General features: G+C 43.3%; 1 protein-coding gene across 1 annotated transcript in view; it reads left to right on the top strand.

The window, feature by feature from the left end:
- The first annotated feature begins 3,966 nt into the window (after positions 1-3,966).
- LOC115174749 (peroxisome proliferator-activated receptor gamma coactivator 1-beta) overlaps positions 3,967-21,273 on the top strand; it is a 56,893-nt gene continuing 39,586 nt past the window's right edge. Inside the window, exon 1 of the mRNA XM_029733575.1 lies at positions 3,967-4,124. Within this exon, the coding sequence (XP_029589435.1) occupies positions 4,044-4,124 (81 nt within the window). The 5' untranslated portion in view covers positions 3,967-4,043. The remainder of the gene's footprint in view (positions 4,125-21,273) is intronic.

The raw sequence follows: 21,273 nt of genomic DNA, 5'->3' as shown, positions 1-21,273 counted from the left end.
CCTTTGCAATGAAACTCAAAATTGAGCTCAGGTGCATCCCGTTAACATTGATCACACTTGAGATGTTTCTACAACTTGATTGGAGTCCACCTGTGGTAAATTCAATTGATTGGACATGGACATGGAAAGGCACACACCTGTCTATAGGTCCCACAGTTGACCGTGCATGTCAGATCAAAAAACAAACCATGAGGTCAAAAGAAATGTCGGTAGAGCTTCGAGACAGGATTGTGTTGAGGCACAGGTCTGGGGAAGGGTACCAAAACATGTCAGCAAAAAATGAGCTTGGCCCCGGTGATGTACTGGGCCGATCTGAGGACCCATGCCAAATCTTTTCAGTCTAGGTTTTAGGGAATAGGTTTTGTCGTGCGCTCTTCACGACTGTCTTGATGTGCTTGGACCATGTTAGTTTGTTGGTGATGTGGACGCCAAGGAACTTGAAACTCTCAATCTGCTCTACTACAGCCCCGTCGATGAGAGTAGGGGTGAGCTCGGTCCTCCTTTTCATGTAGTCCACAATCATCTCCTTTGTCTTGATCACGTTGAGGGAGAGGTTGTTGTCTTTGCACCACACGGTCAGGTCTCTGACTTCCTCCCCATAGGCTGTCTCATCGTTGTTGGTGATTAGGCCTACCACTGTTGTGTCATCAGCAAACTTAATTATGGTGTTGGAGTTGTGCCTGGCCGTGGAGTCATGAGTGAACAGGGAGTACAGGAGGGGACTGAGCACGCACCCCTGAGGGGCCCCCGTGTTAAGGATCAGCGTGGCGGATGTGTTGTTACCTACCCTTACCACCTGGGGGCGGCCCTTCAGAAAGTCCAGGATCCAGTTGCAGAGGGAGGTATTTAGTCCCAGGGTCCTTAGCTTAGTGATGAGCTTTGAGGGCACTATGTTGTTGAATGCTGAGCTGTAGTCAATGAATAGCATTCTCACATAGGTGTTCCTTTTGTCCAGGTGGGAAAGGGCAGTGTGCAGTGCAATAGAGATTGCATCAGCTGTGGATCTGTTGGTACAGTATGCAAATTGGAGTGGGTCTAGGGTTTCTGGGATCATGGTGTTGATGTGAGCCATGACCAGCCTTTCAAAGCATTTCATGGCTACAGATGTGAGTGGTACAGGTTGGTAGTCATTTAGGCAAGATTACCTTAGTGTTCTTGGGCACAGGGACTATGGTGGTCTGCTTGAAACATGTTGGTATTACAGACTCACACAGGGAGAGGTTGAAAATGTCAGTGAAGAGACTTGCCAGTTGGTCAGCACATGCGCGAAGTACACGTTCTGGTAATCCGTCTGCCCCAGCGGCCTTGTGAATGTTGACCTGTTTAAAGGTCTTACTCACATTGGCTGCAGAGAGCTTGATCACACAGTCACGCACAACAGCTGATGCTCTCATGCATGTTTCAGTGATACGTGCCTTGAAGCGAGCATAGAAGTAATTTAGCTCGTCTGGTAGGCTCGTGTCACTGGGCAGCTCTCGGCTGTGCTTCCCTTTGTAGTCTGTAATAGTTTGCAAGCCCTGCGACACCCGACGAGCGTCGGAGCCAGTGTAGTACGAATCGATCTTAGTCCTGCATTGACCCTTTGATGGTTCGTCGGAGGGCATAGCGGGATTTCTTATAAGCTTCCGGGTTAGAGTCCCGCTCCTTGAAAGCGGCAGCTCTACCCTTTAGTTCAGTGCGAATGTTGCCTGTAATCCATGGCTTCTGGTTTGGGTATGTACATACAGTCACTGTGGGGACGACGTCCCCGATGCACTTATTGATAAAGCCAGTGACTGATGTGGTGTACTCCTCAATGCCATCGGAAGAATCCCGGAACATATTCCAGTGTGTGCTAGCAAAACAGTCCTGTAGTTTAGCATCTGCTTCATCTGACAACTTTTTTATAGACCGAGTCACTGGTACTTCCTGCTTTCAGTTTAGCTTGTAAGCAGGAATCAGGAGGATAGAGTCATGGTCAGATTTGCCAAATGGAGAGCTTTGTACGTGTCTTTGTGTGTGGAGTAAAGGTGGTCTAGAGTTTTTTTCTCCCTCTGGTTGCATATTTAACATGTTGATAGAAATTAGGTAAACCTGATTTAAGTTTCCTTGCATTAAAGTCCCCGGCCACTAGGAACGCCGCCTCTGGATGAGCGTTTTCCTGTTCGCTTATTGTAGGAATACAGCTCATTGAGTGCGGTTTTAGTGCCAGCTTCAGTCTGTTGTGGTATGTAGACAGCTATGAAAATACAGATGAAATCTCTCTAGGTAGATATGTTGGTCTACAGCTTATCATGAGATACTGTACCACAGGCGAGCAAAATCCTGAGACTTCCTTAGATATCACCCCAATCTGAGTGATATTGTCTCCATTGAGGTGTAGTCTTTGTGAATTACTTATCAGTTAGGATCAAGGGCTAGGAATTAGGGAATTTACCAACCAAGAAATTACATTCTAAAGACATATTTTAATTAATTATTTGCCTTGAAAATCAGATCCAAGAGCTGATTTATTTATTTTCCAAGGACTTCTATTAGGTCAGCACAGGGATACATTCAACTTCGAGTTCAAGACACTCAACCAACCACCAGCCATTCATCTCAAGAACCTAAAATGTACATACAGAGCATCAAAAATACTGTACATCAAATAGAGCATATTAGAACAAATCAAATTCTAATGAAATGACAAATACATTATGCTTCTTTGATATACTGGGCAACATGCTTGGCCCACATTCATCTGTATTGCTGGAAGACTTGGCCAAGATTACAGGAAGATTACAGGCAAACATTAATGCCAGCCTATGTGGGTTCTTTTTGGAACATCCTTAGATTCATTTATTTAAACAAAATGTCCAACACAACATGATGAAGACATGTCATAGAAAGGGTTAAGGGATCTAAAAATAGGAATGAGAGTACCGATATATGATTTCTTAGACAGTGGCATAACAGAGTGAAGACGTAACAGCAATTGTCCCTGGCCTTGTCATGTTCTAAGCCAAACTGTCCAGTGGTGTGACATGCTGGCATCAGCTGCATACAAAAGCATAAAGGACTGTGTGTGTGTGTGTGTGTGTGTGTGTGTGTGTGTGTGTGTGTGTGTGTGGTGAGCAAACCAATTAGTTAGCTAATCAGGTGCAAACCTTGCTAGGGCAATTGTACAATTCATAACCTTCATAAGATAGCTAAGCCAACAATAAGCATCACTAGCTGCCTGTGTTGAGTTGTGAATGGTAAATAAATGAAGTGGGGCTTTGGGGAGTAGATGGGGGAACCATAGCTTACACTTGTCCCTGAAACATGATCCAACTGATATGCAATCAGGAGGGGCAAAGGTGGGCCAAATGAGCAAACCATATATCCTTACCTGCCGTCAATAGGAATATTGTAGGCATAATAGCAAGGAATGACAAATGTCCATTTATTCTATTTTGATTTTGACCCCATTTATTTGTTGGGTTGCCAAACCTAACCAGGCAACAGACCTCAACATGGGTGTTAGAAAAGGCCTACTGTTTGGAGTGGTGGCAAATGCCCTGAATTCTGTGCACTTTATGGATTACAGGAGTGTGTCAAAATAGAACAAAATGGAAAAGTATGTTCAAATATGAGTTATAGATATACAGCACTTTAAATTGTTAGGCTTGTTGTGTAAACAGATTATTTGCGTTGCCTGTTTGACTTGTAAATGAGTCATCATCGTAGTCACCATACGCATTTTGAGTCCATTCCAGCCTGGCAAAAAAATTATATTTTGCTCATATCAGTGTTGTTTTTCCAAGCATTACTTAATAAGTCAAGGACAATACGCATACACATCGATTGATGTGCACCTTTCGTAGGTACATGTATCTAATTTGCTTATCCAAACAGTGTTATGACATCATTACTTACTAGGCTATGTAATAGTATATTTGTATTCAGTCTAAGCAGTCTATGACAACGCCCTCAAACGGCGACTAACCGCAACTGCATGTGAACAGACCTGTATCACACTGTACTACAGTCTTTGCCTGTATACTCCGCTCTCTGACTTCTCCGCTCTCATTCTCTAGAAGATGGCGGACTGCGCTTCACTGTTAGATGAGGAGCTCTCTTCCTTTGTCTTCAATTACCTGACAGAAAACTCCGGGAGCCAGGTAAGGGATGCTCATATTCTATATGTGCAGGGTCAGGACTACATGGCCGGGGGTTCATGTTTGCATGTTATTCGCAGAAGCATGCGTAATTTCATCTTCATGTGTGCTCTGGCTGTAAGCATCTCCGCTCTCTATAGCTAACCGGCGTCTTCAAACCTTGACGTCTGGGCTTCACGTGGAGTTTTAAGGAAATGTCATTAGCGCATACAACGTGGTGATAGGAAGTCATAAAACATATAGTTTAATAGTTGGGTTTGTGCAAAATTAGTTTGTTTTAACAGCGATATAACAATTTATATGTTGCTTTTAAAACATTTACTCTACTTTTACTCCTTCTTACAATTGTTTTACTAACGTCAGTCGTGCCAAATCAGAGACATCAGCAAGTAGCTAACGTTAGTACTAATGGCATGAATGTGACTTGTGGCTCTTTAAACATTTGATATTGAAATAACTGTAAAATACGGATATGTTGGCAATATGCTTTTATACAAAGGTTTGACTAACGTTATCTAGAAATATTGATGCATTTGTTATGTTGGTTCTACTACTACAATGCAATTTTTTCCATCCTATCTACGTTAATAGCAAACAATCTATAAACAATGGGTCGTTACGGGACGAAGCAAGGTTATGTTTTGATTCATGTTACTGTTATTGCAAAATAATGCAATTTGCGTGTGTTGACTAGCCTACTGTTTTACCATCACCAGCCCATCTAAAAACGAAAGACATTTCAACTAGACCGGTCGCTGCTGCTTCTGTATAGTTCGCCTCTCACGGTTCAAAGTTTAGCAACTTCAATGCAACGATAATGATAGTCGACGTCCTTGGAGTTTCAGGTGCTGCAAGAATGACGATGAGATTGAGAAATGCGTAATATTGTGCCCATCTGTGAAAAATTAATGCGATTATGTATTCGTAGCTAATCGTTTGCGTAAGCACCGAGCTATTGTTACAAAACCTTGTTACCGGTAGTTCCCAAAAGTGTCTGGTCTAGTGTAACAAAATAATTAGGGTGAAACATTCAGGGTCTGATCGCATTAGTGATATTAGCATTGTATAATTAGATTCGTTGCTGTGTTACATACTGTTGCATGTTCATTTAGTTGGGTTGACAGTGCTATATGGTCATTGTAATAGTACTCGATTCTCGTGACCAGAATTATAGAACACGTAGTTGCTGCAGTCATGTGCTTTCTGCAGTTATGCGTAGTAGTACGGAGGCGGTTCCAGTGACGTGCATGAGCGACAGCTACACTCCCTTCTTTTGGTTGCATCATGTGACTGCTACTGCCGCCACTGCTGCTGCTTCTAAGCAGCCTAGATCACGACTAATGCTGCGTTCACAACCATGTGGGAATGTGGTATTTACCACATACGACTGGGGAAAATATCTTGAACGCCCCTCCAACCGCTAATAAGTGGGAAACTCGTTTATCATCAGTGAGGTCCCACATGATGACCTCTGCCGTCACCTACTGAGGAAATGACCTCGATAACATCATTTTCTGCAGTTAAATGGAACAACAAAACATTATTTATTAGAAGCAATCTATTAATATGTTTTTTTTAAACAATGTCATTTGTTTACAAGCATGTTAGCTGTACTTTTAGTTTATGGTGGAAGCAGCTTGTTGGCCATTAGCCAATCAGCCTTACCCAACAAGTTCAAAGCACATGAATGCATCCAACTGGTTTTAAGACTTTACAACTGGTAATTACCACCTTCCCACTTCAGCTAGTCTACTCAAGTCTTGTCCAGTCAAGAGGATCTAAAGATCAGTCCTACTTACACACAACCCTACCTGAACCTCAAAGTTCTAGTTTTAGAAATTGATCATGCTGGACCTTATGTCCTTTAGTATTCGCAGATCCATCTCAATCCATTTTTATTGGGCCAACTTTTTAGAAGTATTGCATTATTTTGAGATGCATCATCAAATGTAATTATCCATTTTGATATAAATATTTAAAAGCCTGTGCTATTATGTAGCCCAGTTATGTTCTTTCCCTAATATTAATGAGATACATACATAGCAAATTGATTTGTGTAGTTTGTTTCATCATAGCCTACATCATACAGAATGTGGTTTCACCGGCTGCCACCGGTTCATTTGATTCTGGTTGCTGAGAGAGTTGTTGTCCAGTCGTCAAATGTATTATGGTCATATCAGCTTAGAAACGGAGTCTTATGTTCCCAGATTTAGTCAGACAGAGAAACAATATAGCCCACTGCACCAGGCAGAGTCCTCACTTTGCTCAGCAGTCTCTCTCTCTGCAATGAAATGCTGTGTATTATTACACAGACACAGAGCTGTCCTGTCGTGATGGAATACTGCAGTGTTATGTGTTCAGCTTCCGTGATATGGGCTGAGTCACCTGTCAGCCCTAAAGTGGAGACCTATTCTATAACTAGAGCAAATGCGTTAGGCTATTTCTATGAAATGAGGACTTCCTACCGTACACCTCCCTGTCTCTCAGATGGAATAAATGAAATTAGCTTTGGCTATGCTGTGTACTGATTGACTGAAGATGATGGATAAGACTGCCCTTTGTTTTGCTCAGGGGGGATTGATGCTGATTTAAACTGGGCACGATCCGCAGGACACTTTGAAGAGGAGTGTCAGACAGTGGCTTATGTGTCTGGATGTTCACTGTGACATTACTGTATCTTTTAGCCCTATTTTAAATGGTGCTAATCTGGAAAATCAATCAATGAAACTGTTACAGAGATGATTCTTATCACTGATAAGGGTGCTTCTTTCTTTACCTCTGTTTTGAAATGGATTTGAGTGGATTATCATAATATACAGCCCACTGGGCACAGATGTCAGTTCAATGTCTAGTTTTAATTTACATTTGTTTGAGTTGTCAACTAATGTGAATTCAACGTGAAATCAACAAAAGAAATGCACCTTGTCATTGGATTTAGGTTCAAAGTTGGGTGAAAAAAAGACGGAAGTTCCTAACCTTGATGATGAGTTTCTGCGATTTCCAATCAGTTTTTTTCACGATGATTCAACGTCATCGAATATATGTTTTTTTGTTGTTGAAATGACGTGGAAACAACGTTGATTCAACCAGTTTTGACCAATTGGTGGAGCTAAAGTTAACGTAATGTTGATCTAGGAGTAGCATTTCACCTATATTTTCAAATTCTCTCACATTATCATATTAGGGTCATTCTGAAAGATACCACCCACCCTTTAACGTTCATTACCCATATCCAGTTGGAACATTTTCTATATTTTCATGTTTCAATTTGTTCATCACTCAAAATGATCAAATCAAATGAGGATTAAGGAGTCTAATCTCCCAGAAGTGTTACTGGGAGGTTTTGCGTGTGTCACTGCCTGGCTGCGTGGTTTGTCACTGAGGATGTGAATGGCTGCTTCCTCTCCCAAAGCCCCAGAGATCCATCATCCGGCTGAGGCTTTAAAGCTCTGAGGCTTCTCCTCAGGGAGGCCTGAGGATGCGCTGTCACGGATCACTGTACCGCTCCCCTCCCCTCCGCTCTGAGCCTCTATGTGCTTCCCAAATGGCACCCTATTCCCTTTCATAGTGCACTCACTACCTTTGACAGTAGCCCTGATGAGCTCTGCTCAAAAGTACAGACGTAGGATCTTAATTTGAGCCAATTTGCTGCAGCAACTATGAAACAGGTGATTAGATATCAATAATTGATGCAGACTAATCCGTCTTCGGCTGATTGCACAACTGGCATCAAAGGTTAGCCTTTGCATGGACTCCTGAGGCACACACTGACTACATCACGCAGTTGGTCGTCTACATATTCAGGCTGTGTAGTTCTAAGTCAATAAGGATAACATGTTTTTGCTTTTTAGTGTGTTTTTATTATCTCTTGTCCTATGACTCATCTTTTGCTGTGCCAACATGCAAATGTCGCATCTCTTTGCATTTTCGTTTTGAAATTAGCCTTGGTTTTTAAACTCGTCTTGAAATATGATATTATGAAAGAATGGGTTATGTATAGTCAAGCCATACTGTTTTGCCTTTTAAGATGAAAGTGAAGTTATCTCCTTAATTAATTAATATCCAAGTGTTTTGTATTCATCACAACAACTCTAATGATATTGACAACACCATCATGAGGCTGTTTCATATTCTGTACCTTGCTTGTGGAAATACATCAAGGGCTTTAACATTATGCCTATGGGACTAAATGACACGTTAGAGCTGAGAAAGGTCGAAACGCAGATTCAACACCCATAGGCTCTGGTCAAAAGTAGTGCACTATATAGGGAATAGAGGGCAATTTGGATTGCACAAATTTACTCAGAAAACTTCAGGAGCAGAAGGCAGCTGCTTCACTCTGTAGTCTGCAGTGTGTGTTTGCTTTTCCTGGCCACTAAAGCAGATGACTGTTGCTACAGAGGCCAGGACAGCAGCAGACTGTCAGATGAGGCTGACTTATGCAAAGAGAAGTTGGAACTGGGTTGCCAGGTGTGCCCGTCCCCTGATGATATTCACCACCACCTGCTTTACCATTTAAATGTGCAATCAGGCATTTGGCCGTAGTCAGCATCCTCCAGGTCATTGTACTGTACCACAGCTACAGGCAAACAATGGATCTGCAGGTAGCCTATTGTTGATGGATTAGGAGACAGATTGTGTGAATGTAGGGTCAACAGGCTTGCAAGTTAGTTTTTGAAGTTGATGGTTTTTATGGTGTGTATAAAACATTAGGAACACCTGACCAGACTGACCAGGTGAATCCAGGTGAAAGCTATGATCCCTTATTGATGTCACCCTTTCAATCCACTTCAATCAGTGTAGATGAAGGGGAGGAGACAGGTCAAAGAATAATTTTTAAGCCTTGAGACAGTTGAGACATGGATTGTGTATGTGTGCCATGCAGAGTGTGATTGGCCAAGACAAAATATTGAAGTGCCTTTGAACAGGGTATGGTAGTAGGTGCCAGGCGCATGGTTTGAGTGGGTCAAGAACTGCAACACTGCTGGGTTTTTCACACTCAACAGTTTCCTTGTGTATCAAGAATGGTCCACCACCCAAAGCACATCCAGCCAACTTAACACAACTGTAGGAAGCATTGGGCCAGCATCCCAGTGGAACGCTTTCGACACCTTGTTTTGTCCATGCCCCGATGAATTGAGGCTGTTCTGAGGGCAAAAGGGGGTGCAACTCAATATTAGGAAGGTGTTCCTAATCTTTTGTACACTCAGTGTATTGCGTTAAGATGAAATGGGCTGCATTCTTTCTGAAGACTTCTTTCCTGAAAAACATAAGATGAACGTTCATAATCATTTAGATGATTTAAAGCTGGAATCCTTAATGGTCAAACTGCTACGTCTGTTTGCGACAGTACAACAAGAAAGAAGTTACTGCAAAAAGCTAACATGTTTGTTTTTTCATTATACGCGCGAGAGTACAGAATAATATACTTTTTACCTTGTTAGGCGATGCTCTTTACCGCCGCTTCATCAACAAACAATAACAATAATAATAACAACGGCTGTGGGGCGGATTCCCCTACAGTGACGCTGTTTCCACTACAATCTTTTCTGGACAGTTTGTAGTAGAAGTTTGTAAAACAGCGATTAATGAGAGAGCGAGAGGGTTCGTGAGTTGCAGTTGGTTCAGTTGTAAATTAAAGTCTGGTCAGGTTGAGTGGGCAACGGTCCAAGTCTTCATCAGCCCTGAGCCATGGTAAATTAACACATTCTCTAGCAGATAACACTTCACAGCCCAAGGAGTGGTCTTGCATGATCAAATACAGTGTGAGCTAGGGTAACAGAGTACAGACTCATCTTCTGTCAAAGTGTGGAGAGTGTGTGTATGCGCCAGTGCGTGTGGAATATGGATTGAGATACTTAAACCCTGAGGTTTAAATAGCCAGTCTGATCAGTATTGCTCACTAATTCAGAGTGTGTCAGGAGAACCATTAGATGTTGATACGAATAGATTAATTGAATAGAATTAAGCAATAAGGCACGAGGGGGTGTGGTATATGGCCAATATGCCACGGCTAGGGGCTGTTCTTAGGGATGACGCAATGCGGAGTGCCTGGATACAGCCCTTACCACAAACATCCAAGGTGCCTTATTGCTATTATAAACTTGTTACCAACGTAATTAAAGCAGTACAAATAGAATTTTGTCATACAGCTTTCAGCCGATCAGCGTTCGGTGCTTGAACCACCCAGTTAATAATATCCAATATAGCACTTACATGTGATTCTGTTGTTATTAGTTTGTTATTTATTTATCCCTGAAGCCCATCCATCTGATGATCTGGGTGATAAATGCATGACTTCTTCATAATAAACCCTCACTGTTGGCGGACCAACCAGTTGAGGCGGAAGCCTGCCTCATACTAAATGACCTCCACTATTTGTAGTAAAGTCATGTGCACTGTAAATAGCCTGGTGGCTTGAGTAGCCAGAGGACATGGCCAGGGTCAGAAAGCGTTCGGAGACGACATCACTGAGATGTGGGCTCCTCTCTCTCTCTCTCTCTCTCTTGGGTGTGATTGTAAACCACGGAAAGGTTAAAGGAAAATTCCAAGGTCCTGATAGGGCAGTACTGTACGGTTTCGCCGTGTACCAGCCCTGCCATGGTAACTCAGCACCAGGGACTGGGGACTGGGGAGGGCAAGCTCAGACTGGCAAGGGCTTACCTCCTAACACCGGCTGGGTTATGGATGGCAGCTCAACTCAATTTCATAACCTGCTCATTAAGTAGTGGTGTGTATTGTTCATGTTCAGAGCAGGAATGGATGTTGACTTCCTGTTCTTTAGTTTAACAAGTATAGAACTCACCGGGTGACAGTAAATGCCTAATCTGTTATTATGTCAAATGTGTGTCCATGCACAGGCGGTATGTAGTGCTTGACCTGCAGCTATAGCCTACTCTGTTATTTATTATACAGGCTGGATATTAGTTATGTATATCACATGCCCAATCAGAACCCAACAACCTTGTGTCAGACATCTCTCATGTACTGTTCCTCTGTTGGCAGTTGAAAACATAGCTCATGGCTATAGCACTGTTCTTAAAAAAACTGATCGCTAATGACTAGGGCAGGGAATTGCCAGGGACATCACGCTATGATATTATCACGATACTTAGGTGCCGATACGATATGTATTGCGATTCTCACGATTTCTAAATGTGTTGTGATTCGATACTGCGATTTGATGTTCCTAACCTATTGCTCACTATATGACTGCTGCAGAGAGACAAGAGAAAGCAAAAGTAGTTTTTGTCAGTCATGGAATAAAAGTGCTGAAAACATGACGGCTCGCTATTTAAAAGATGGGGAACAGGCTATAGGTTGAAAAACAGGTGCAGGCACAGCCGACTAGCGCAAGCTAACACACATTTAAAAACAAAAAAAAATGTTCTTACAAATCGATACTTGGAGTCAAAGTATCGCTATAATATCGGCCAAAATAATATTGCGATATGTAACTGCATCAATCACTACCAATGACACAGCCAGGCATACAGAGCCTAGGACCGGCTGACAGTAAGTGAAATGAACAGAAATCCTGCCTTTTTTTAAGGCTAGGTTATTACTATTCTTATCAGCACGATTCCTTGTATTTCCGCTGCTCAAATGAAGGTGCCGTTTATAAATAGCTGCCATGGCAGTGGCACAGTTCTGCATCTGCATGATGTGTTGTCAGCATGTCAGGTTAGATGACCTGACCGTGTGAAGTCATGATGCCGTCTAATCGTCATCAAGCTCTCTGGGGGATTACGACTCCTTACAACTACTTTCCTTACTGCAACCTGAACACAAGATAGAGTAAGAGTTACTGCCTGGTTGTCTTTCTATATGATCTCCCATCTGCACTATCCAGAGTGCCCTATCTGTTTTTCACTGCTCTGGGATTTAGTATCCAGTTATGAAAGGGTAAACATGAACCTGCCCTGTGGAAATGGACCAGACAATTGATCTGACCCTTGCATTGTTATGAGTTCAGGCCATCACTATCATCATGGTCTGACTGTTAGCTTAACCTCTGAGTTATGAGTATAACACTTTCACCATGATGGTGACCTTTTCATGGACGCCTGGCACACACTTTCAATACTTCACCTGTGTTGTGTTGTGGTGCGGGGCCTGAGGACCTGACGGCAGCAGGTATGTAGGTAGCAGGGTTGTTTCCGTTAGCCGACAATTACTGGGTTTTGTCCGTTTAAAAAAAAAAAAATCAAAAGCCGATAAATTAAACTGTCGCCAGCGAAAATGACTGGGAGAAAAACATTTTTCTTCTCCCGGTCATTTTCCCCGGCAACAGTTTTATTTATCAGCTTTTCATTTTTTTTTATAGGCCAAAACCCAGTTATTTATTGATGGAAATACAAGGCGATGGAAATACGTTTGGCCATCATGCTTATAGGTCTATATGTTAATTAGCATAATTTGGGGGAATTCAATTGGCCTTTGTGTATTTTCATTAGTCATCATGTATCTTATTTATCCAACACCACTATCACACACGCACAGCACACGGAGCCTATTTTGAGCAGGATTTCTCCTGCAGCTCCTCAGCTGGTTGCTGCTGGAGTAATACATGCTTTTATAAGCCCATTCATTGCGCAACAATTCTAAACGCAATTGCGTGTTAAACAGTTTTGTTGCACCATTAAAAAGAGCTACTATTTTTATTTCTCAATTGGTAATTGAAGTGCGCCTTCTATTCACCATTGAAGTGCTTATCAGCGCGTCACCCACCACTTTACAATGTGAGCTGGAGGCAGTATGCATTTTGAAAACATACTTAATTGTTTGAAACCTGAATGTTTTATTTCCTATTATGAGGCATGGCTTACCTTGCTTCGTAGTAGCCTATAGGCAAAATCCGACCATGGAAACGTGGAGGTAATTATTTTATAAAGACTCATAGGCGGTGCGTGAATTTCAAGTTTGGGGAAGCATGGAACTCATAGCCTATTGGCCAATGCAGCAGTAGGCTTACAGTATAACTTATTTTGGCAAATGTTTGAAAATGACGTTTTATTGGCTGCTTCATTACATTAGTTGCATGTTCAGTTAAGATGTATTACCATAATCAAAATGTGATTTCTGTCATTCTGAGCACGGTGGGTGGATGCCCTAATGGGTTATGCACCCAATGCATATGGATCTGGTAAATGTATCAAATGGCCGGTAAATTAAAATCTTCCCGGTCACATTTTCCTGATGGAAACCCTGGTAGTTAGGTAGTAAACATGTTGCTGAGGGCTGCTACTGCCGGAGAAGGTGTACATGTTACACAGTATGAAACTGTTTAGGTGAGTGAGTGATGGGGTACACTGCAAGCCACTACCCGCACACACGTGTAAAAAAAACATTCCACTCACGGAGAAGAAAAGGGCTCAGCTCAACAGTACAGGGATGCGAGAGGCTAGCAGTCTACTGGTAACGGTGTTCAGGGACCAGCGCAGTGCCCTCCCACGACAACAAGGCAACACAGTGTTCCACCACACGGTGTGTTGGCTAGGGAAACTACAGGAGCAGGGGAGGGATCTGATTGGTGGCCTGGCTCTCTAGTGCCTCCCTAAACTCTCTGATTCCTGGCAGTGGCCTCCCGCCAGCCAGGCTGCTCAAAACTTGTAAATTTCCATTATCTCTGTTCAGGCCGTTTGGCAACAGCAATGGCTGGTTCACCATTATGGCACCCAGCGTTGCAGGTGAACAGTAGGTAGAATCACCCCTCCTATCTCCCTCCCCTCCCTCCCTTCCCCCACCTTTTGCTTGGCAGACTTAGGTGTTGGTTGCGTGACTGGAGCTTGGGAGCTGAAGCTGGTTTTTGACTTGGGAGCTTGACTGGCTTTACTCACAGCAACCCTCTGACCCCTGCTGCTGCCCTGCGCCATAAATGTCCTTCTCTCACCCCATCCTGTCCCTCCCCACCACCCCCTATACTGCTCCCCCACCCCACCCTTAGGCTTTCTTGCTGTTCTAATAAGAGACCATTTCTCTCCAGACTGTCTAATGCACAGGTGGGAAAGGGCCTGGAAACACAATACTTTATTACCTTGTTTTGTAAGTGTAAGCTAACTTTGTATTGGCTAGATGGTCTCTTCAGCTGGGATTTGTACAATTTTGTTCAAACTAGTGTTGGCTTGTCCTCTGTCTGCACATGATTACATCTAAGAATACCATCCCATCTCATAGTATTTCCTCCCACTCGAAACATACCAGATTCACTCTGTTGAAATACGGTATGCCATGATGCAATACAGGTAACTCTTACAATTCTCAGTGAAGGCTGTACCTTTAAAACCGGTTTATCCACACTTTGAGTTCCCTCCCACATGCGTATTAGAATGGTAGGCTACATCTCCCATATAGGATCATAAAAATACTAAGAGAAAATATTGGTATAATTGTGGATTCCCAACCTTGACTAACACAGAGAGAAATTAAATTGAAGATGACTCTCTCTCTCTCCTTTTGCTGGACATATCGTGGGATGATATTGTAGCTATATGTCTTAGGTTTGACTGATATGGAACCTGACAGAGCCCAGTGACATCTCCTACTCGCTGCATTTGACTGTTGCTGCTTTTGCCCCACTAGAAAAGAGGTATAAGTAGCCTAAGTTAAACCTTTCTAACTTCATGGAAGAAAGTGGTGTGTTCCTGCGATAAAGGACTGACTGTCTCGGTCCTCGAAAGCCCTTGTCTTCAACCACCAAGGGAAGAGTGAGTTAAGTCCTTTAGACAAGGTCTACTCTGGGCCCTCGTTGTTGTTCAATGCCAATGGGCACATTTTTTGCAATCACCAAAGAATGTTCCGGAGTCAGTTCTATTCCTTGTCAAAGCCTTGAATTCTGCCCACTCCACAAAATGCTTTTTCTTTTTCGTTCTCTCTCCCCCTGCATTAGTCCTTTCATGTACTCTCTCAGCACTCTTTGTGCTTTTCACTGCTTCACTGGTGCCTAGCCTGACCTTATTTTCAGCCTTTCTCCGTATTCGTCAACACAAGGAAGCAAGAGCCAACTCATTGGGACGACTGCAGATTCATTTGCATGTTATTCTTTGAATAAATTATTAGAACCTGATGATATCAGTGCATCATCAGGTTCGATACAGAATGGATTGTGTGACGCAGACAGGTGAAAACACACACAAGCACACACACACACACAAACACGCACACACACACACACACAGGAACACCTATTAGCAGAGGCTGTAGGCGTTATCCCCGTTTTATTTATCATGTGTCTAGTAAAAGTGTCAGTCACCTGGGGCAGACGCCTGGATGAGAAAGGCAAACAGTGAAGGGAGTTGAGATGGAGATGCTCTCTGGCCCCGATGACTCATTGATTTCTCTGCAGGTATTTGTCTTGAGGTGATTTTAGGAAAGATATGGAAAACGATTTGCACAGATTCCCACTCTGCTCACTTTCCAGACGCTTTCTCAAGGGACTGTTTCTGCTTTTCTCTACACTCTATTTAGATAATGTGGCGAAGGGGGAAGGTCTGTGGTTGGATGCGAGTCTAGAAATGGAGAAGATATGTCTGCCTGGGAAGATTTGTACTCGTGCTAAGCCATTTCAGTTTTCCTTTGTCAGTAACTAGATCCAATGTTTCTCTGCTGTCTCTCTCTCTCTCTCTCTCTCTCTCTCTCTGCTGAAGGTGCTATGCTGAAGTCACAAGACTGAGCTGGATCTCCCCAGCAGCCTGATGATTTTTCTTCAAATTCCACTCAAAAACAATCTTTTGGGATCTGTTTTATTAGTACATTGTCCCAAAATGTTTTGTGTTGCTCAGTTGGTAGAGCATGGCACTTGCAATGCCAGAGTTGTGGGTTCAATTCCCATGGGGGACCAGTGAAAAATGTATGCACTCGCTCCTATAAATCGCTCTGGATAAGACGGTTTGCTAAATGACAACAACAAAAAAGCCCCACTTTGTTTGGAGAGAGAATGGCACTGTGCAATGGAAAGGGAATGCATCATGCTCTGGTCTCAGACAGCTCATCAGGGACTCTAAAGGCCAAGCACATGTTTTAGAGGCTTCTGCCAAGCCGCTGTATCACTGACAATACAATCCTGCCTAATTAGGAGTCGGGTCATGTGGAGGCTGCTGGAGTTGTCCTTTTATGTTGGGGTACATGGCAGTGTTTGGGTGGTGTCACCATGATTGTCTGTTGGTGGTGGTGGACCATAGTGAGGACTGAATGCTTTCAGAGGGGTCTCTCTGTCTCTATCTGAAGGGTCATTAGAATGCGAGAGGCACACTGGGCCATTTGTTTCATGCTATTTAACCTCAAGGTTGGTACCAAACAAGGCTGAATAGAGCTGGAATTGTTAAGAACCTGTGGAGTAAGTTTTTCTAGAATGTTCTAGCACCATGTTCTTAGCAATGCAGCCGACCTGAAGGAACAAGACATACCAGCAACACAGATTTAAAATGTTACAACTAGGGATGCACGATATATCGGAATCGGCTGATATTAGCTAAAAATGCCAACATCGGTATCAGCCCGATGTCTAGTTTAACGGCGATGTTAAAAACTGATGTCAAAGCTGCCATGCATACCTATATAACGTAGGTACATGACGTAATGACGCCATGTACAATTTGGCGCTACACGTGCAACACAGCATCCCTAACCTAGCCCACAATGTCTCCTTTGTGGATCGAGTAGTCATTTGAAAGAGTAAGAAAATTTCAGCGAGACAACTCAAAGGCGAAATCCATTAAAGCCAAGATAATTCAATTCATTGCCCTTGACAATCAGCCGTTCTCTGTCGTGGGTGATGTTGGCTTTCGCCGACTGGTCGAGCACCGGTACACACTACCAAGTGTGCTATTTTTCAGATGTTGCCCTACCGGAGTTACACAGTAATAGCGTCACTGCTATTAGCTTCATGACATACATACTATGAACGCCGTTTGGGTCTTTGCGTGTCAAAAAAGGTACAGTAGCACTGTCAAAGCTGTACAAAAAAGTCTGCAAACACCGGCCACGAACAATGTGTTTACAATACCGCGTTGGTAATAAAACAATTTGTTCGACCGCAACTTCTGGGGTAACTAGCTTTAGCTTGCAGACATTTTCATTATTCTTAGCAATGATTTAGGAATCATTGTGAGTAAGTATTAGCTAGGTTGCCACTTGTTGTTCGCCTATTGAAATTGAACTTCAGTTCATGAAAATAAATAGCTAGCCAGCTACTTAACCCTGTTGCCCAAAGCTAACGTTATAAGCAGCGAGTTAGCTTCATTTGGCTAGTGAGGCTCGACCGGACCGGGGTTATGTGTTGTGAAGCTAGCTACAATAAGGATTAGGCACAATAGTGGAATTTGCGGTTTGCCTTCAAAATAAAAGTATGTCATTGATAGTGATGCAAATGAATACAAATAGTAGAATTATGCAATACTTTTATTTTGAAGGCTAACCAAAGTCCACTATTGTGGCTAATCCTTAATGTGGCTAGCTTCACATAATGTGTCCGACCACCATTAATCAAATAAGAACTGTCTTATAAATTAGGGTTATTTTAGATGATGACACCTAGCTATATAGTTAGGTAGCTAACTATAGCTACTGAAACAGATTGTCGTTTTGCTATGTTTTTGGGGAAGAACATTGTTTGCATACATGAGCTAGCTAGCTTTTTTTAATGACCAGCACTGTAGGTGCGCGAGACAACTTTACCAGCATCATAGCATACGTATCGATGAATCGTTGTGACATACAGTGCCTTGCAAAAGTATTCATCCCCCAACTGGCAGCTTCATTAAATAGTACCCGCAAAACACCAGTCTCAACGTCAACAGTGAAGAGGCAACTCCGGGATGCTGGCCTTCTAAAAGACACCATTATTGGTGTCTTTTAGTAGTGGTTTCTTTGAAGCAATTCAACCATGAAGGCCTGATTCACACAGTCTCCCCTGAACAGTTGATGTTGAGATTTCTGTTACCTGTGAAGCATTTATTTGGGCTGCAATTTCTGAGGCTGGTAACTCTAATGAACTTATCCTCTGCAGCAGAGGTAACTCTGGGTCTACCTTTCCTGTGGCGGTCCTCATGAGAGCCATGGTTGATGGTTTTTGCGACTGCACTAGAAGAAAATGTCAAAGTTCTTAAAATGTTCTGGATTGACTGACCTCATGAAGCTGGTTGAGAGAATGCCAAGAGTGTGCAAAGCTGTCATCAAGGCAAAGGGTGGCTACTTTGAAGAATCACAAATATAAAATATATTTTGATTTGTTTTACACTTTTTTGGTTACTAGATGATTCCATATGTGTTATTTCATAGTTTTGATGTCTTCACTATTATTCTACAATGTAGAAAATAGTAAAAATAAAGATAAACCCTTGAATAAGTAGGTGTTCTAAAACTTTTCACTGGTACTGTAGGTGAAGGGGCAAGTTACTACATCTGCATGCCAGAGTAGTAACTTTTCACGTTTCACAATCCGTTACCATGAATGTGAGGCCAGTCGTGTTACGTTTCTGTAGGATTAGCAAACGACTCCAGTTATGTGAGGGAAATGTGAGTGTTGGTGAAACGAGTAAGTCATTCTGTCCTCTCGTCTAGCAGTGAACCTTGCATAAGTACATCCTTCACCTCCCGACAAAGACCCACAAATTCACCCTGTGCTGTGCTGCCGACTGACACCGACACCTGTCCTGAAATATTCTACGGCAGCACTTATAAAACACCAGGGAATTTTCAGCACACTATACCTCAGGTGTTTGCCCAGCAGGTCCAGAGGGCTATTTTCTCTCTATATCACTGGCATTAATAAGTAAACCACTAGCCTTGATGTTGTGGACTGTTCAGGGCTAGCAAACGATCTCTTGCGACACTAGTTGGAAACGTACTGGGGCACTTTCATCAAAGGCGCACATCCGTCACTGGTGAATCGTGTGTGTGTGTGCCACTGCCAGGGGCTTCCATTAGTGGAGTAGCGTGGCTGTGAATGACAGCGGAGCGTCAGCAGCACAGAGTACCCCCCCCCCCCCACTGGTCTTCTGGTGTCCCGCAGGGGTACTGAGCTGTGAAGGGGACATTCCTTTCTTTCGCCCCAATCCCTCCCTTCCTACAACAAGGCCAGCCCTCTCCTCTCCTCTGTGGGCTGTCACGGGGGACACCTAGTCAGTGGGTGGACACTTCCTGATGACATGAGGTGGGATGGGAGGAGGTGGAACTGGACAGAAGAGGGGAGTGGGGCCTGGAGATGGATCACCTGGTGTCTCTTTCCACTGGTCATCACGTATGGCACAAAGTCCTAAGAGGACCTCTTTCACAATCCCTCTTTCACGGTTTCCATCCTCTACCTCCCCTATCTTCTTATCACTGCCACAGGGACATTGGAGAGGACACAGTGTCACACAGTCAGTCAACAGCAGGAACATGATGCAGTGATTAACAGTACCAGGGGTTAGGGTCCTGCTCTGCCTCAGAACAATCACTAAAACAATTGCAACACGCGTCACACGCCTGCGCTTATTTGCTCTTCTTTGGTTTAGCTCCTAAACACTTGACCCTTATCAATACATTTCAAACACTTATATAGTGTATCACAATTAGCAAGAGTGGTTACACATAGTTAGGAAGAAGAATAAAATAAAGCCAAACCTAACCAATCACATGGTGTTCTGTTGGACTCCTGGCGTGAAGGTCACTATGGTGCCATAAACAGCTCCACTGCTCGAGGTCACCCGCTCCATCCTGAGGGTGACACCAGTGTAGCGTGTCCACATCCCTCCCCTCTGCAGGGAAGAAACGGGCCGGGATAGGCCTTCCGAGTCTGGAATCACAAGGTCACTCGTGAGTCGTGAGATGAAGTGAACTGGCCGGGAGAACTAGCTTCACAGCCATGTATTATTTACTACTAGTACTGCCTCAGCAAACAAGCGTATAGTGCTGCCTGCCTGCCTGGATACAGCGGCCCCATACGAGGGGGTCTGAGACAGTTTGAACCTGCATGGCTTAAGGTTTACAGTAGAGCTGGGGAAAATGAAGCAGCCCCATGGTGGCCTGTAGGCCTAGCTCTGAGAAAGAGAGAGATTGATGGAGAGTGGAGCCATTTGGTCCACATTGCTCCTCCACTGGGTCTGTTTGTTTGAATTCATGTATAATCACCTTTTTTGGCGAAATGTAATAAGAGAGACGAATAGAATAGTCTTGATTGTTACCTTTGTGAAGCAGGTGATTTTTACATGTGTATGGGCTGGGGTCTTTGCTTTTGGGGACGTAGGCGTGTGTTGTGTGATTGCCATGGATCTGCGCGATAGCGGGACTGGCAGAGACAAGGCTGTTTGTGGAAATCTCAAAGGAAGATGCTCTTTGATCGGACAGCTGTGAAGTTCAAAGGACTAGCGCCTTGTCTGATGAGAGAACGCGTGTCCTTTTGTAGTCGCCCATGTCCTTTTTAACCGCAGCTGCTGTTCTCTCTGATAAGATAGGCTGCACCGATGACACACTCACACACACACACACTATTTTAGAAAAAGAAATGGCCAAGTTAACGAAAGTCAGATTTGTGTAACTATCATTTTTAGTCAGTCAGTGGGCTTGTTTTGAGTTGACTGTATTTGGTGATTGATTGAGGAAGTCAAGCAGCCTAGCAGGGTTTAGTGCAGAATCTGCAGACGCTTTTCTCTGTCACTGTTTTACCCAGATGAGGTTTTTCTACCAAATATGGCAGTGGTGCTCTGTGAGCTGGGGAGTCACGTGCTGCTAGAGCTTCACAGCTCACTGACGTGGTTTCTCATAGCCCCGGTTGTTTCGACAGTGTTTCAACAGGGTTATTCCACTGGGTAAACAAGTGTGCACCTCTAATCTCTTCCAATCATTTTCTTGGAAAGAAATGTAACGCAAACCAACACGACACCGATGTCAGATCTGCTCATGATGATTTACTCACACTATAAATGTTGTAACTGTATCATGGTGAAATAATGTTAGAGTTCACCGATTTCTCCACTAAAGTCTCATCTCCAAAGGGAAAAATAGCCAACTCTGTAAGCTTTTAAGCTTTTTTATTTATTTAGTCAAGCTAGGAGGATCTTTTCTAGAGCTGACACTGTTTGCCATCTGTCAACTAAATGTTAAATGTGAACGTTCATTTCTGTGTGATGTTTTTCTCTATAACTCAGTTAGACAGAAGAACGCCTATAAGACC

Source organism: Salmo trutta, chromosome 3 (assembly GCF_901001165.1).
Source record: "Salmo trutta chromosome 3, fSalTru1.1, whole genome shotgun sequence".
Classification (NCBI taxonomy): domain Eukaryota; kingdom Metazoa; phylum Chordata; class Actinopteri; order Salmoniformes; family Salmonidae; genus Salmo; species Salmo trutta.
Note: the sequence above shows the minus strand (reverse complement) of the source record. Positions and strands in the feature narration are given on the sequence as shown.